This window comes from Neovison vison, chromosome 2 (genome assembly GCF_020171115.1).
Source record: "Neovison vison isolate M4711 chromosome 2, ASM_NN_V1, whole genome shotgun sequence".
NCBI classification, from domain to species: Eukaryota; Metazoa; Chordata; class Mammalia; order Carnivora; family Mustelidae; genus Neogale; species Neogale vison.
Genome location: NC_058092.1, coordinates 102,987,196 through 103,005,554, shown reverse-complemented (window position 1 = coordinate 103,005,554; position 18,359 = coordinate 102,987,196). Strand labels below are relative to the sequence as shown.

Here is an 18,359-nt window from a genome sequence, read left to right as displayed (position 1 = left end):
CAGCTAGGGGCGCGGGTCGGAGCCGGCTGCGAGGGCGGGGAAGGACGCAGGGGGAGGGTGCCGAGGACCCGCAGGGCCGCCGCCTCTGTCTCGGCCTCTGCGCCGCAGCCTCTCCCGGGCCCGGCCCGGCGGGCGCTCCGAGCGTGAGGGCGCGGGCTGCTCCCTCAGTAGCGGGGGCGAGCGGAGGCCGGGGTGCGGGCGGCTAAGATGAGTGAAAGGAGAAGATCTGCAGTCGCCCTGAGCTCGCGAGCACATGCCTTCTCCGTTGAAGCCTTGATCGGCTCAAATAAAAAGCGGAAACTGCGAGACTGGGAGGAGAAGGGGTTGGACCTGTCCATGGAGGCGCTGAGCCCCGCGGGCCCACTCGCAGACTCGGAGGACGCGGCCGCACACGGCCTGGAGCCTCACCCGGGTGAGTGCGCAGGGCCAGACCGAGGGAGGAGGGCGGAGAGGGGACGCCGGGCGGCCAGTCCGCGGGCGGTGTGGTGTGGAAGGAGGCCCTGCTGCCTGACGCCCTGCCTTGCTCCGACGCGGGTTTCCTTTTCTTTGCGCAAACGTCTTAAGCTTTCCGCAAATTCGCTGCAAACAATTTGGGGGGAACTGAGCCTTGCATATTCGTCGTCGACCACAGGCAAGGAGGCCTCGCTCGCACCCTCTTCTCTTCTGGGAGCGGAGCGCACTGTTCTGGTGTCTGTAGCAGAGCGGCCGCAGGCCCCCGGGGGTTAAGGAGGGGCACAGATCGAAGGCGACCGCGGGAGCGGAGAGGGGCTGGGATTCGCTCCTGAGAGCTCCAGTGGACTGGCGTGGAGTTCTCTGGCTTGACACCCAGTCTCGGGAAATGCCCAGTTTGTCCCATTTAGCCTTCGACCTCGGTCCTCGCCCTTCCCCCACCAACTTTTCTGGGACTCAAGTTCTTGTGTTTCCCCTACTCCGGGGACGACCGAGCATAATTATATTTCTACTTCGGTGGCGTTTACGGAAAAGGGATGTATGTTATAACCCTTACCCTGCGCCCTGGGTCACTCTTCAGGGCCAACATCTCTATGTATTGGGGAAAGCGGAGTGATTAATTATTGCCTTGGATCTATCCATGCACATTATATGCACACAACACGTAAAACACAGAGCGGATGTTGGTGTCTATTTTAGCAGAAACCTGGGCGGGTAGTTGGTTGAGGGGGAACAACTTAACGTTTTGTATTAAGTGCCAAGATTTCAACTGTGCAAAACAGCCCGGGGGAACAGCTGTTGTCGGAAGAATCTTGCGCGCGTGCCCGCGCGAGCGCGGGCACGCGCATCCACACACACACATATACACACAGGGGCGCAGCTTGGTTTAGCGGTTTCAGAAACTTTCCAGCCAGGGCTTCTAATGCCATTCTGGAGGTGCTCCTGCTGACCAGCTAACGCTGGGGAGTAAACCTGGGTCAGCGCGCCGGAAAGCGGAACACCAGAGTGGGGGCGGCGGCCCACAAAGGGATGGGGGTGGCTCCGGGCCCGATGAGCTTGGGGACGGAGCTTTGGGGCCCAGGGGCTTGGGGGCTGGAAAACTGGCCGACCCAAGGAGGGACAGCTGTCGCTTACATTTTCTCTTTCGGCAGTGACAGTTCAATTTCCATGCTCCTGAGGCTAATAATAACGCGATTAGCGGGTGACTTGCAGAGACCGAGTTTTATGAATTCTCCGTGTTCTTGTGGCCCGTTACGGTATTTGAGTTTAGTGCTGGGGAATTATTTTTATTAGTCGATGAAAAGAAAATTAAAAGGAGATTTATTTCGTCCGCTCAAATCTTTCTCTGTGTTTGGATGCGGGTGCCTGTCCACGCGGACCCCTGTGTGGGCAATCCAGAAAGGAACGCGTAGCTAATGTGTGTTTCCCATCTCTGGCCAGACTCTGTTTCCTCACCGCATTTATATGTTGTCAAAATCCACTTGCGCCTTCACACAGTTTAGTGGGAGTTCTTTCAGGCCTCCTGACCACTCATGGTTTGGAAGGTTAGTTTATTTTACTTTTCCGACGGTGGAAAAGACAGAAGTTACTTAACTGTGCTTGGTAGACACGCTGTCCGCAGGTACTTTTCTCTAGGGAGGGGTCCAGGTCCGCCGCATCTGGTCTATGTTCGCTTGTTCAAAAGGACCAATACCTGTGATCATAATCAGGGACTCAGCTCGCAGTTTTCTCTTTTCCCCATTTTCCTCTGCCATAGTGAGGAGAGTAATGGTTGGGACTAGGAGAGACCATTCCAGAGACATAAACCCGAAGACCTGTTGTCTAGAATGCTCTTATCTCTCTCCCACAGTATGACGGTAGGGGGTGAAAACCTAACATAGAACTTTATGTCACACAGAGTTCAGCTGACCCATTCCCATTTCATCATTTTTTTTTTTTTTTTTTAAGAAGAAGATGGGCGTTGGATTAGAGAAAACGAAATACGTTTGTAGGGTTGAGGCCCAGGAGGAGGAAGAAGCTGAAAGCTGAGAGCACTCGTGGGCCTTCTGCGGGACCGGCTACCAGCCCTGCCACCAGCCCTGCCTGGCTGCGTCGTGCACCAAGGGGATGTCCAAGTTCGAGCCCCAGTAGTGGCCAAAGCTTTCTTAGGAACCGGACATAGAAACAGAAAAGATCTTTCAGAAAAACTGCGTGGTGGAGTGGAGCCCCCGCAGTCCCCAGAGTGGAGGAGGCGGAGCTGCAGGCTCTGGGCCCGGATGGTAGCAGCAGAAGTTGAGTCCAGGGCTTGGAATCCCTTATAGGCCTTTCTTTCTTTTTCTAATCTGGCGCCCTAACGAACACACATACATCACCTTTAAAGGTGTGTGTATGGTGATGGAGGTGGGAGTGGGGCCCAGGTGACTCCATTGTGCCCGAGACCAAGTCTCTGCCGTCCTTGGCCTCAAATTGTTTAACTCTCTTCCCGAATTAGGACCGTGAGCAGGCTGGACCCGCGGCGTGGCTCGCCTGCGATAGCCTGTTGATAAGAAGTCAGAAATGGGTGGGGGAAACGACAACAGAAATAAAATTGCCACGGAGCTGGGGAAGGATTAAACAAACACGCATACAGACACAGGACACCCGCCTAAAGCAATCGTGTTTATAATTTTCACCATTCCCTCCCTCTGACTGGTACCTCCGTTTTTCCAGCCCTTCCTGTCCGTGCCTTAAAATCCCAGGATCCTGCGACAACCCAGGGTTAGATTTTAATGTTTAATTTTTATTCAAAGACGTGGCCTTTTGCTTTTTCACAGCCCGTTTTTCTTTCCGTGTCCGGACAGAGCTGGCTTTAGTTGGCGCCAAGCGCCCGCAGCCTGGGGCGCCAACCTGCAGCAGCGGGGGACCAGCCTAGCTTATGTGCTGTAGGAACTCACACATCAGAGGACGGTGGTATGTATTTCAAAAATTTCCACCGAGCCTGCTGGTCCCGAAAAACCCCGAGGCCCAAAGGGCCTTGGAGAAGGGCCTGTGAGGTGCCCTCATTATTGCCAGAACTCCGCGTGTTCTGGAGAAGCCGTCAGGACGCAGTCGCCGCAGGCTCGAGGAGCCTGACTCCCGGGCCTGCTTACCCCCGCCTCTCGCCAAGCAGCAACAGGGAACACTTTTGAGCCAGGATCGCCCGGAGCAGCTGCTCCGGCTGCGGCCTTGGAAGTATATTTCAAGCACGCGGCGGCGCCATCTGCGCTCGGACCCCAGCCCCGGCTCCACCCGGCTTCCCCCGCTCGAGTTTGGAGTTTAGGCCTTTCCCGCCCAAATCCACAGCCGCATAAGGCCGAGGTCCGCTCTCCCGCGGAGCGAAATAATTCAAACCTTCTGCGAAAGGATTTCCCCCTCCAGGGCCTACGGCCCCGAGCCTTGCAGCCGCGGCGCTCTAGAGGCCTAAGAAGGTGGCGGCGTACGCGGGTGGGCACACAAAGCAGGCGCAGTCAAGAACGTGAGGGCAGGTCCCTACTCAGCACACACGTGCACGTACGTCAGGCTCTCGCGTCCTGTGCACCTCTCCGCGCAATCCGTAGTGAAATGAGACAGGAAACGCCCGTGTAGTGCCCCAAGGCACTTTCTTCTTTCGAATTACCGAGATCAACAGTTCACGCGAATTAATCTGCCAGTTTATGGCTTGTTTGCTCAGAGTAAGGCTCCCAAGATTTTAATCCTGACATCACCCCTCCACCCACCCCTAATCCCCAATAGGGAAACACAGGGTCAAAACGGAGGAAGTGACTCTTCACTGACGTTTAAGTAATGGAGAAAAAGCGATGAGTTTGAAGCCAGTGGGGAGAAATGTGCTTGCGCGGGGCAAGAACGAGCCAGGGCGCAGGCCGGAGCTTGGACTGCCGGCAAGGGTGTGGGGTGCGCTGGGCGAGAAGTCATAGTGTAAGTCTGAAGTAGAGCCCGGGGCGAGAAACACCGATTCCTCAGTGGTACGTGCGCCCCAAAAGCCAGTGCAGGTCTCGAAGGTGCCAGGCCTGGACCCTGAGGATGAGCCAAATGTGGTGTCTGCTGGACATGCGCAACGCTCTCGCCTGCCCAGTCAAAACGGCCTTACGCGGTGGCCGCGTCTTTGGTGAGTGACCTTGTGTGAAGGGGACTGAGGAGGGTAGGCTAGATCTGAATTCGTCATAGGCTGGTGAGGATGGATGTGCTCGGGAATGAATGCCAAAAGGCTTTTTGTCGCGCAGGTCGGACGTTGGCTGAGTCAGACGCCCTCTGGATGCGAAGGGCTTGGAAAGCACACCCCGGTGGCTCCCGGGAGGTGGGCAGGGTTATGAAGATGTTCTGTGTAAATCCCTGGCCCTGGCGCTGTGGCACAATGAAGCCACCAGGAAGAAGGAAACTGTTCTAACCCCCTCTATCCCGTAGATGGAGCAAACTGATGGGAGGGCAGTGGGGAAGACAGGGAATTGGGAAAACCCTAATGCCCAGAGTTTGGAATGTGATGGAAGGGAGTGTGCTGTGTTTTGCGCCCCCTCAAGTCATCCCCCGTCCCCCCGCGGGCTTCACAGCTACTTATGAGGCACGTAGAAGGCGCAGGGCTAACCGGGCGAGCCGCAGGTAACGGTCTCTCCCTTCACGGCTGGGCGGTGCAAAGCCCCTCGCTGGGCTCCGCCATCCGCCTCTGCCCCTCTGAGACTGGTCCGACGCGCCGGGAGAAACCTTCTCTGGACAGATCAGCTCACAGCGTAGGCGCTCAGCGGTTCTGAATTTGCGTCTTCCACGCCCCACCCAGCACCATTTCTTACTGAACACTTTATTTGGGTTCAGACCAAGCCACTTTCGGGTTCCTGATTTTATAGGTTAAACTCCCAGAAAGAGAAGTTCGCAGGGTGACGTTCATGCAGGGGGAAGGGGGGATTAAATTTTTAATAGTGGAGTTCGTACTGAAATTATATTGACGTATACCGGCTGCCGGTTTCCTGTCCGCCCCCCCTTACTTCAAATGGTATCATGGCCATCTTTTAAATATTAAAGGAAATTAGTTTAAAATCTAATTAATACACCCAGCACCCGAGGAGCGACTGACGAATGGGAGCTAAACCTAAGATGAACGGGTATTAGTGGTTTGCGTTCGCCCATTTATTTGTATCATTTCCTTCGTGTGTGCGCACAGGAGTTTAATGGAAGCTAGTCCCTCAGCATTAATCGTTCATGTTGGGCCACGAGGGGAGAAGGACAAATACCTTTTGGCTCAGAAGACCAGAAACATTTTGTTCATCCAAGCTTCTCCAGGGCACTGCTTAGTATTAAAGAGTGAAATATTCCAGGTCTGTCACAATCGTTCTCTGTATTGCCAAAAATATAATATTAGTAAGATGAGGGGACTTTTTTGAGTCCTGATTATGGACTTGGTTAGAAGTTTATTTCTCACACCCAGGAGTAAAATGATTACTTCTTAAATCTGTCAGTTCCTTCTCTAGGTGATTGTACAGTTAAAAACAAAAACAAGACGGGACTGAGCAGATTCCACAGGGATAAAGAGCAGAGAGCAGAAGGGCATTTCACTTCTCTTTCTGGAAATGCAGAAATCCATCTAATGATTATTATGGGGGGGGTGTAGCTAGTTATTGCTTTCTTACTACCAAAAGACAAAGACAAAGTAGTTCAGCAGGAGAGAATATTTAAGTGGTTTTCTAGTTTTGACCTTTTGGGATATTTTTCCACAGGGTAAAGTACGGAACTGGTGGAATCTTCCCCCCTTCTTTCTCTCATCCCTGTGGTTTATTTTTGCCTTGCCTTTTCTGGTTTCCAGCGAGCCCTGAATTTTATAAGTGCATGACTGCGATACAGGGGTCTGCACTGGGAACAGCAATTAGCAAATTTATAAATTAGGGCCTGTTTACACGTCTTTGGGCATGGATAATCATTACTTAATTTAAGAGCCCATGCTCTAAGTGTCAGGATGGAAAATGAGACTCAGTAGGGAGGATAGAAGGTGAAACGGGAAGAGGTGGGGGAATTAAGCAACTGGTGACAACAAATCAACATTTATGCAGTGCCATTACTGGCTTCACTTTGAGGCAGGACATTCTGCTGACTACAAACTGATGATGAGCTTTTTTGATACAAGAAGTGAAAATAGGCCTTGCATTTGATACTCTGTTCTATACTCTTTTTACCAGCCAGTGTTCAGCTATGCCCTTTAGGTGTAAGCGTTATAAAATGTATTAAAGAGTATATAATCAACTGTATGTGTTTACACACAAATTTATGTGTGAAATCTACCGCTCTGAATGAGACATAGAAAACATCTCAGGAAATACGAGAAAAATATTAGAGAAAATAAACTGCCCCTCTTATTTGTGGAGCCAGTTAACAAAAGGAGAACACATAAAATGGGGGGGGGGTCAGAAATTTTGTCATCTCTAGGTATCCACTTGACAATTCCAAGAGAATTCCAGATTTGGGAAACTTTTTGGTATTGGCATTTTCACTTAACTGTCAAATTAATTTAAGATTTTGACCAAAGTCCAAGAGAAAACACTAGAAAAGGAAACTGTACAGATGCAATTTAAAAGAGCAGGAAGAGTGGAGGTTTTTTTTTCTAACTAAACTTGGCTTTTAAATTTGTGAATAATGCCACCTTCATTTCGGATGGGCAGAATGCTGGCTTGTATTGAAGTATAATTTCATGTTCTTCCATGCAGAGTTAACGGAATCACTAAGGGAAATCTGTTAGTAGAAATAACGAGAGAAACTGTGATTTGGGGATAATAATTTAACAACATAGAAATATGTGCAAAAATATTCTCCCTATTTGTCCTCTTGTATTTTCTTCAGTGTAGCTGCGGAGGCTAAATGAGCTGTTTTTCAAATTGCCACACACTTTAGAAGATTAACAACACCCCCCCACAAGTCTGGATTGCACACGCAATATCCTAACATAGCCTTCTTTTAAAAACCGAATACTACAGGCCACAGTAGAGTTCCCTTGAAAAGGATCATCAGAGGTCATTATTATATACCTAGCTGGGAGCCTCAGAGTTCTAGCGTCTAGTTCTCAGCGGAGTGAACTGAAATTCTTACTCCCAACACCCGCTGTCTTCTCTGCTGTCCCACAACCCCTAAAGTCTCGTCGAAACCCCAGACGGGGGCTCGGAAAGCGGTAAACCCCTCTTACGCTCCCCCACTTCCCCTCCCCCCACATCCTGTACCCCTCCCCCCACTTCCTAAACGCACGGTGAAACGCCCATATTTTCCCTCTTTAAAAAAAAAAAAAAAAAAATCAGATGAAGTTTCACCGGGGAAGGATTTGGGATTGCATCTCTTCCCGTGAAACTATCCCTGGGAAAATAGGGCGGGTCGAGTGACCTTCCTAAGTTAGAGAATCGGGCCGCAGCCGCGTCTCCCCTCCTCCAGCCCCTCGTCCGGGATTTGGTGGCGCCTTGGGGCGGGAGCGGCCGGGTCAGGAGCGCCCGGGCCTGGCCACGGTGCGCGCGGCCCCGGCTCCTGCTCTGGCGCTCGAGGCTCGGTCCCTGCCGGCGGGTCCGCGCCGCCGCTGGAAACCAGGAGGTGCACAACCCCGAGGGATAGTCGGTGCCCCTCTCAGCTCCCTTTACAGCCTGGAGCAATGCAGGCAGTCGGGTAATCGGGAAGGCCTTGGTAAAAGACCACCCCTTCTCCCCGCAAAAAATCAAGGAGAAAATCCAAACAAACAAAAAACCCCAAAACAACAACACCCCCCAACCGAAACAAACACCAAACCCCCAAACTCCCAAACGGAACCCAAGGATCTTACACCTCGCGCCCCGAGGGGAGTCTGAGCTTTTGCTTTCATCAGGCTAAACAAATATCCAAGGAATTAAACTGACTTCAAAACATTAGCAATTAGAAACCAAGAATCCTTCGGCCCGAGGAACTTTTAATCCCTAACCATTTCCAAATGGGTAATTCTAGGGTCAGTAAATATCATAGCCACTCTGTAAAAAAGGAAGGTCATTCTGCCGGTTCTTGGAGAAACAGAGGATTCCCGGGTGCCTCAGAAGGTCCGTGATTGAGAAGGTCCCCCTGGCTTCTAAAATCCCCGCATTGTTCAACCGAGACAAAGGGACAACAAATAATTGCCCTTCACGCTATTCTTGGAGATTAAAAACAGTGAACTAATTCTTCTCCTTTAAAAAAAAAAAAAGAAAGAAAGAAAGAAAAAGAAAAAAACCACCCATGGAAATGACTACTAGCCACACTATGCTCGGTAAGAAATGGGCGGGAATGGCTTACTGGGTACAGCTCCACTTTAGCTGGGAGGGGGGTCTTCCCTGGAAGGCATCAAAGTATCAATCCCACCAGGCCCCAGGGCCCAGAATTTTAACCCAGGCTTTAGGGAACTTGGGTGGTGTAAGGCTCCTGTTCTTGCTCCTTCTGAAAAATATATAGTTGATTTTTACCATAGGGAGGGGCAGGCATTGGTGCCAGTGAGTGAGTGAGTGTGAGCACAGTAGTGCTTCCCTGGGTTTGAGAAAGCTTCCTCTATCTAGTAACCTTACACTTATATTTATTTTTTATTTGCAACAAAGCTGAGGGAGGGATTAGGTACTGATGCACTGTTTAGGGAAAAACAAGGCTTAGGAGAAAATCTATGAGTAAGCTTGCATAAAAACGTTTCAGGAAACTTAATTGCTTATGTGGACATCTATGAGTCTTCACTATACTACAAAGCTTTCAACACAGGCCCTCATAGTATAGATTATATCCCTGTATTATGGTAGGAAGAGGGCTTGACTAGCTTAAACTAGACTTAGAGTCTAGCACTAGCTTTATCATTAATTTTGGAACCAGAGATATTTGTTCTAAAAGCAGACATATAAATGTTGAAAAAATTGTTTTAAAGTTGCTTCATAGCCTCAGTTCCTGGTTTGTGAAATGAGGGAGAGAGATTCAGATGACACCTGAGGCCCCTTTAGTTATAGGATTCTGTGATCTTGTTAAATTTTTTTTCTTATAATACTAACATTTTCTCCTGAGGTACCTTAGCCATCACTTGACCCATTCTTTTGTTGGAACAAGGGAAGTTTTACTGCAGTTGTAGAAAGTAACAGTAATAGCAATTCAAGGTTAAAAAAAAAAAAAGAAAGAAAAGATTTTTTTATTGCTAAAATTAAGAGCTTCCATAAAGCTTTTGAAAAGTTTTTAGATTAATATCACATGTTCGAAAGTTCTGAATCTAGTCCCTTCTGTTTGATGTAACCTATTGTTGCTTGTGTGACTGCCTGGGACCCTCCTGCTGGGAGAATTCTATGGCGTTAGTAAATTTAAAGAAAATACAAGTTATCTATGCTTTGGACATTTTCTGTGCCATTCTCAGAAATAGCTGGAAAGACCATGTATTTGAGAAATGAAGACTGAGAAAAACAGCTTCATCACTTGTAAATTGAATGGATGAGACCTCCCTTCCCCCCCAAGAAAATCAGTTGCCCCTCGTTACTCTCTGAGCCTGATGGAAAGCACTAGTAACTATTTTCCATGTCTAGTCTGCTAAGCCGAGGTCTTGATCTGGCAGAGAAGTGAGAATGCTAAAAGGATGACTTAGTAACAGGCAAAACGCTTGTCAACAAGATAGATCAGAAGACAGCTTAGCATTCAAGACCTCTATTCATAGCTGCTGAACTTGAGGGCAGGGTCAGACCAAAAAACTGGGCCCAGCATACACCTAGGAAGGATTCTCATGTTTCTATCTGTGGGACTGTCTCTCCTTATAGACTTACACAGCTGGGCCAGTGACAGCTCCCCACTTGTATTTGATGTCCCCATTCTCTACAGCCCCATCCCCTGTGCAGACTTGTGTCCTCAGGGACCTTATGGATTTACTGTCATCCCCTTTCACTACCACCCTATAAACTGGTATAAGGCAGGGACCTTGTCTTCATTGTTTTTGTATCTCCAGAGCCTAGTACAAGTGGCTGGCACAGAGCAACACTTACTATATAATGATTATAAATAGCAACATTTGTTGAACACTATGTACCAGTCACTGTGCTAAGTTGTGTATTATATACTACAGTGATATAACATAACATAACACATAATATATAGTTGTATGTAATACATATTAAAATATGTATTAGTGTTATACTAATACTAATATATACTACTAGTATAACTAGTATAGTTATGTTATATTATTATATAATATGTGTGTTCTTAATCACAGTATGATAATCATGTATATTCCAAATTATATACAACTATATATGTAGAATGTATATGTGTATGTATGTGTGTGCATATACATACACACACACATCTCAAAGCACTGGTATGAGACAGTAATAATCTTACTATTATCATTTCTATTTGGTGCAATGAATGAATGAGTGATACAATATAGTGGTTAAAAGCTCAGGTCTTGAGCTTAAGAATGCTTGTTCCTGAGACCTGGTTCTAGCAAGTGCTAGACCTTGGGCAAGTTCCTTAATCTCTCCCAAACCCAGTTTCTGCACCTAGGAAATTGTAATAATAAATATACTCATCAAAAAGTGGTTGTGAGGGGGTGCCTAGGTGGCTTAGTGGGTCAAAGCCTCTGCCTTCAGCTCAGGTCATGATCCCAGGATTCTGGGATGGAGCCCCACATCAGGCTCTTTGCTCGGCGGGGAGCCTGCTTCCTCCTCTCTCTTTCTCTCTCTACCTGCCTCTCCCCCTATTTGAGATCAATGTCTATCAAATAAATAAAATAAAATCTTAAAAAAAAAGTGGTTGTGAGGATTAAATTAGTACCCGTAGAGGAACAAAGGATTTGGCAGTGTCTGTGATTCCTGTCAATTGACTTGACAGTGAGTATTCACTTTGGTGACCAGCTTGATGAGAAATTGTTGCAAATTATAAATCTAGCAGGCACCACTGCTCTCCCCAGTCTTTTGCTTTAAGTGGGATGTTTGGGACTTGAAGGGCCATTGGTACTTGGTCTATGGTTAGAAACAGGAGCGAAGCTGAGTAGGAATGGCTGGCTAAGGAAGTTAAATAGGATTTTGCGGGCTGTTGCTATTCAGGGTTCCGCTGAGGCAGAAAGCCAGCCTCGGAATAAGCATCTGAGGCAGGGAGAGAGGGCTTCAAGGGTGAGGACCAGCTGTCTGGCATGCAGTAAGAAGAGAGGGTAGGAGGAGGGTGGTGCAGGGAGCCTCAGCTTTACCAGCTCCCCAGGAACTAGGCTCTAGCAGAGGACAGAGGGGCCTTTCTGGATGTGGGAAGTGGAAGAACACAAGCATGTTTTTCTGGTTAGTTTCTGATATTTTTACCTGGAGCCCAGAAATCCCCAAATAGTCAGGTTTTATCCTATGGGCAATAAGGAAGATTCATTTTGTGAAGCCTGTGTTCCAATGGCCCCCAAGGTTGGGCAAAGTGAACCAGTTGCATTTAGTAATTGAAATCCCAGTAAAGCATTGTAGGTGTTGCTTAGTTGAAAAAAAAAAAAAGGGACCAAGTTTAAGGACAATCTAAAATGAAGTTGACTGTCAGGAAGAGGAGACTGGGAAGTCTTTTTTTTGGGAAAACAGCAGAAGCCCCAGCCATTGTGTTAGAACTTACATCTGGCTGCATGATTTTGCAGTTTTCTTCCTTCCAGCAAACAGAAGCCTGGATTTGATCATTTACTATTTTTTTTTTTAACAAAACTAGTTACACCCCAGACTTTGCTTATATTGATTCCTGGTAGCAGAGGAGGAAAGTGCATTCCCAGGGGAAGAGGAACTGAGATCTCTCCCAAGGCCTCCTCCATGGAGCCCAGCACCCTTCAGCAGTGACACTCAGGCCCTGCCTGACCATCCAGAGGCAGGGGGAGCTACTCTGCCCTGGCTAGAATTCAGGTTTCAGTCTTCTAAACATATCTGTGCACCACATTTTATCTCCAAGACAGCTGTTTCTTTACTTCCCCAGTCTTATAAACATCCTCTTCTCTCAGAGTGCCCACCATGATGACCGATAGGGACTCCTACGGATTGAGGGCACACTCTATACCAGGCACTATACTCATGGTTTCATTTATATTGTCTCCTTGCCTTCACCCAATAGTCCTGAAAGGGAGTTGATTGTTTCCCCATTTTATGCATGAGGAAATTGAGGACCAATGAGTTTTAATAACTTGCCAGTATCTTTAACCACTACACAATATTGCCTTCCCCGGTACATGGCCCTTCAGTGCCCTAGAGGGAACTTTCAACTTTTGTAGATGGAAATCTATGCTTGCTGCATGTGCTCTTCCCCAAACAGAAATTATTAAATCATAAATGAGAGAGAGCTCTTTTATAGTTTCAGGGTCTCTCTCTTAAGGTGCCTTCTCCATACAGGCTGGAGGAAGTCTCTGCATGACAGTGATATAAGGCGGAGTTTGGGAGCCATGGTCTTTGGAATAAGAGGTGGGCACCCATGCCAAGCTGACTTGCTTTTCTTTGACTTTCATGCACAGAAATCTCAGTGTCTGAAATGTGGTGGCTACATAGTGAATTTGATCTGAAACCTCCTCAACCTAAATCCCCTCATGCAGTGAAATTCAGGGGAAACTTTAACTGCCCTGTTTTACCCATTCCCTTCTCCATTCACAACGGGATGGATGGAATCTTATTGGTAATTGATTCAAAATGGAACAGCTTAGAAACATATCAGTTGCAGTGAGGAGCAATTTGTGCATTTCTAAGTACTGTTGATTTTTTCAAACTCAGCAATCACAGCTGAAATCCCTTTGCCATGGATTGAATTTACAAAGGAAGAGATTCTGATTTCCACAGTGGCTTCTTTTTAATGCCCAAGGATTAGGAAACCGCCTTGAGGACCCACAGCAAGTACAGCCCCTCTCAGAGTCCCGGCTTTAGCTTGAACCTCTGAGTGGCTGCTCTGATTCATTTATTTTGTAACAGCTCTATTTAGAGCAGCCTTATTTGGTATGGCATCACTTATTTGCAGAGATCTCTCATCCCTAGACACACTTCCACCCTGTGCTCCTTCACTCTTCTAGCATGTTCTGCGTAGATGTGCCCCCAGTGGTGAGTTTCCGGGAGCTTAGTAAAGGGCTCCAGGGTTTCTGGTCCACCTGTTCACTGTCTTTCCACCACTTTCACTCCCACTCCAAGTAACCTTCCTCTCTTAGGAAGTCTGATGTCTCTAGCAGGGATTTGGAGAAAAACCACACCCCCTATTTCAGTGTATGGACTGTACATTAATGTGTTTCTTGGCTGTGTCACTGTAAGGTCTATTGAATTCCTGTTTGTTGTGCCCAGTGTTAGAAAAGCTGCTTTTAGAAACTAAAAAAGAGAGAGAGATGTAAAGTCCGTCTCTGTTTTAATGCTTTGTTTTCCTGACTGCCCACCCCACTTTGTGCAGGCAGCAATTGATGGGATTCAATATGATCTTGCATCAACAAAAGCATATGAATCTCTGGGCCCATTTCCTTTCCCAGGGAACCTGTGTGGAGCCAGACTCTTGAAATATAGAGTGTGGCAGAGGAGGAGAGGAATGCTGCAATCCTGGATGGTTTGCTGGAGCTCACTCAGGAGATCTGTTCAATTACAAAGGTAGATTCTGCAAGATGTGAAATGAGCCATGCCTTGGTCATTTCATTCCCCCCTCCGCATTCAGAGCCCTATCTGCATGGCCAATATTAATCCTGGGAATGTTAGATCCCATCTGGTGCAACTGTGCATTACCCAGATTAGACTGTGACATCACAGAGATTTAAGCCATCTCTGTGATATTCCGACTGGGTGGTAGGTAGTGCAGGAGGCACTCCCTACAGACACAGGACAATCTGACGGGTGTAGGAATGAGCAAATAGTGAAGGCAGCCCCGTGGAGTGTGTGTGTGTGTGTGTGTGTGTGTGTGCGCGCGTGCATGTGTGTATGTGTATGTGTAGGGGAGGGCTGGCAGGGATGCTGAGGGGTGTTAAGGAGAGCTGGGAGGAACAGTTCCCCCAGCCTGCGTGGGTGAATTGGTTCCGGATGTTAACATTTTTTCCTGGGGCTTGACTACATTCTTCTTTTTCTTTGCTTGTCTGTTTTCCTGCCCAAGCTGTTAAGGCTTCCACAGCTGTGTGGCTCATTGCTGTTGAGTGTTGAGAATGACATATCTGGCTTTATTGCAAGGGCAATTTTGGGGCATGTGTATAGGTAAACTTTTGAGAGGTTTTTATCCAGCATCTTTCAAAAATTTTGAGGTTTTTGAGGTGGGGGCATTATCTTCTCAGGTTAGTACCAACCCTGTATTGCATTGGATGACCTCTATTGAGGATTAATTGTGGAATATTTTGGAAAGTAGACGGTCCTTCATATCTCACAAGCAGAAGGGACTGGCTGGTGTGGGAGACTAAGACAACAGATGGAGGGCAGGGATGCGGCCGAACACAGCCGAGAACACGGTGTGGGGCAGTTAGGATGCATAGTTCTGGCCATGTGGCTTTGGGCAAGTGACTTCACTGTGCCTCAGCTGAGTACATGGAGGCTGAGGGGACTCTGGCCTGCTGCAGGGTTGCTGTTGAGAAGTCCTTGAGATAACAAAGTTGAAGCACTTCTGGCACAGTGGCAGGGTCATAGAATGTGCCCTGTATAAGCATTTGTCTCCCTTGATCAGCTTATACTTTTAGTAAATTGAGAAAACTCAGAAACTCTTCAGTGTTCTGATGGGAAACTTTTTGGTGAGTGCCAGTCTTCTTAGCTGACAGCCTTTGCTGCCCCATTCATAGCATGTTCATTCACAGAGGCTGACTAATTTTTTAAGTGGACACATAATTGACATCCACACTGTGTAAGTTTAAGGTGCACAGTGTGTTGACTTGATACATTTATATATTGTAATATGATTACCACCTTTTGTGGTAGAGAAATTTAGGATGTATTCTCTTAGCAACTTTAAAGTATATAATACAGTGTTGTCAACTATAATCACAATGTTCTTCATTAGATCTTAATATTTATCTTCTCACTCTAAGTTTTGTTTTCTTTGACTGACAGCTCCCTGATTCCACAACCCCCCAGCCCCTGGTAACCATCATTCTACTCGGTTTTTAAGAGTTCTGCTTTTTGAGATTCCACATAGAAGTGAAATCATGCAGGATTTGTGTTTCTCTGACTTATTTCATTCAGCAATATGTGCTCAATGTCCATTCATACTATGGAAAATGGGAGGATTTCCTTCTTTCTCTGAGTAATATTCTACTGTCTCTGGCTGCTATCTATCTAACATCTTTATTTATTCACCCGTTGAAAACAAGTAGACACTTGTTTTCATATCTTAGCTATTGTGAATAATTGCTACAGCGAACACGGGAGTGCAGAGTATCTTTTTTGAGTTCCTGCTTTCATTTCCTTTCTACACAGTCTTTTTAATCATCCCCCAAGCAGTTGCTCCTGCTCCTCCTCCAGTTTGGAACACTCTGTCCCTTCTCCTTGCCTAAAATTTCTCCTGAAGAGAGTTTATCCTGCTTTCAAGACCCATCTTGAGCACTTAGTATTACAGAAATCTTCCCAGATGAAAAAGGGCAATTTGGTACAAATGGGGTCTCTTTATGGCTTCCTCTCAAAATGGCGCCAGTGTCCTTCTTTCATTTTGTAGTCATAAAGGAGTCTCAGCTAGATGATATTCAGCTCTCAAAGGAGTAACCGAGATGGTAAACACACAGGGTCCTTTGTTGACTTCCCTCATCAGCAAGCTCCTCTTGAGAGGAGGTCTTCAAGTAATCTGATTAGACCATTTCTGAGCAAGGCTTCTGTCTTGCTTTTGGCTTCATAAAATGGAAGACTACAGGCTTACCAACAAGCCAATAACTTGACTTTAGTGTTTCTTTCTTTGGCAGGATATATGCCTGTTATCTTCCTGCTGTCCTGTTAGATAGACACATGCTTTTCAACTCTTGAGTAACTGATGCCTATAGCCATGAGACAGTGCCTAGCCATCTCTCTTTGTTCTGTGGCTATCTTTGTACAAATGCACACACACACACACACACACACTCTCACATAGTGCTTTCTATTGCACTTTTCTACATTTTAAAACTGGTCCCTGGAGAAGGGGTAAAGTGGAATCCTATAAAACTTAATGCTTTGTACTTTTCTTATGACATTTAACACATTTTGCCTTGAAGGATAACTTTTTGGAGAGCATATTTGTTTCAGAAATGGACTAAAGTGGAAAACCCTGGGGACCACTGTGTCTTACTCATCTCTGAATTGCTGTTAGCTCTGAACATTTGTAAAATGGAATCCGTAGTTGTCAGACTTTAGTGATGGATTTTGTAACCGTTACAGCCACTTTGCGGATGATTTGGCTTCAAGATGGTCCTAGACACCCAGCATGAGGTGTCTGCCAGTTGCCTGTAGGTGTGATCTTGGACGTGTCAATTGATGTCTCTATATTCTAGAGTCTCTCTATCTCTAATAGAGATAAGACCACTGGATTTTAGTAAGAAGGAGAGGCAGTCTAATTGCACTACTAATAAGGCATTTTTGTAGCTGATTGCTGAATGCTTTCTGAATGGAGCCTATTTTGGAAGCTCTCTCCTGATGAGGTATCAGCAATTTAGAATCATGGTTAGTCTGTGGGTGTACCTCTGCCCCATCCCACCCTGTTTTTTTTCAAGCCTTATGTCCGTGGCAGCCTCTGTTTCCTGCCCAGCATGGGAGAAAAAGAAATAGAATAAAAGGCAATCTGAAAATCCCCAGTGCTAAACTGAAGTGCAAAAATATCTCCAAATGAAAGACATATTGCATGTGTTTTCCCAAGAAAGCAGCACAGAGTTCCGTTGAACTGAAGCAGAATGACAGCAATTCTTCTGGTGTTTCCTTCCCCTGAGCAGTCTGAATATGTGAGTGAAGTGACAGGAGGTCCCAGCTCAGGGCTTGGCCCCAAGATGTGGGGAAAGGCAAATTGTCAGGAGGAAAAAGGAGAAAATCCTCTGAACCATAAGGTAAGTTTTGAGCAGGGCAGGGGCGTGAGGGATGTAAGGGAGTTCTGTGAGAATGCATTTCAGAACCAGTACAGTCATAAAGAAGAGTCAGGGACTGAGACGTACCAAGAGCCAAGTACTTTTTGGGACCTGTCAGTTACGAAGAAGAGCCTTAGTGCTATCCCGGCTCTGACTCAGATCATTAAGGGGAAAAACAGTCTCAGTTTGCCATTTCCTTTCATCCTTTATGCCTCACGATGTGCCTTACAGCTGTGAGTATCTGGAACCTGCTTTAGAGGAAAAAGCTCTCCAAACTTGTCTTGTTAGGGCTCTCAGCTACTGTGCCCACAGTGGTGGCTAGTCACTGGGACCAACCCGATGTCATTATGGTTTCCCAGGGCTCGTGGCTTCCAAGCCATTATTACATTCTGCATACAGCAAACTGGAAGCAAACTTCCATGGAGGTCAACAGACCTGAAGCTCCAAGTTGTGGGAAAAGAGAGCTTCTCTGCACTTTATATGTAAACAAGTAGGATCATTTGAGTCTTTCTCTGGTTGAACATTTTTGATCCTGAATCATGAGGCTACTTCCTCAAGATGATCCTGTAAATGTTAATTGCCAACAGACTCTGGGTATTTTTTAATGTCCTGGTGTCATCTGGGAGCCCACCATTCCAACACAGTGTTTATTCTGGATCCTCTTTAGAAAGAGAATGTGTTTCAGAAACTTGAACTTGGGGATGGGGCACACAGGCATGCACTCGTATCTAATTGTGGATCATGGAGGACCCTACTGACAAACCTCTGAAGACCAACAGGGTTCTTCAGATGCTGTATGTAGTGTATCCTATATTGTCCATAAGGGGTTTGAAATTTCATTATTCATGGGGCACCTGGGTGGCTCAGTTGGTTGGGTGTCTGCCTTTGGCTCAGGGCATTATCCTAGGGTCCTGGGATCGAGTCCCATGTCTGGCTCCTTGCTGAGTGGGGAGTCTGCTTCCCCTCTGCCTGCCTCTCT

At 47.0% G+C, this 18,359-nt stretch overlaps 1 protein-coding gene across 2 annotated transcripts in view; it reads left to right on the top strand.

Moving 5' to 3' along the window:
• Positions 1–201: 201 nt before the first annotated feature.
• Positions 202–18,359, top strand: part of TBX15 (T-box transcription factor 15) — a 104,094-nt gene continuing 85,936 nt past the window's right edge. The window contains exon 1 of one of the 2 annotated variants that reach the window (XM_044239013.1): positions 202–412. In XM_044239013.1, the coding sequence (XP_044094948.1) occupies positions 208–412 (205 nt within the window). In that variant the 5' untranslated portion in view covers positions 202–207. Of the gene's footprint in view, positions 413–13,929; positions 13,980–18,359 lie in introns of those variants that run through there. The other variant, XM_044239014.1, reaches the window with a different exon arrangement.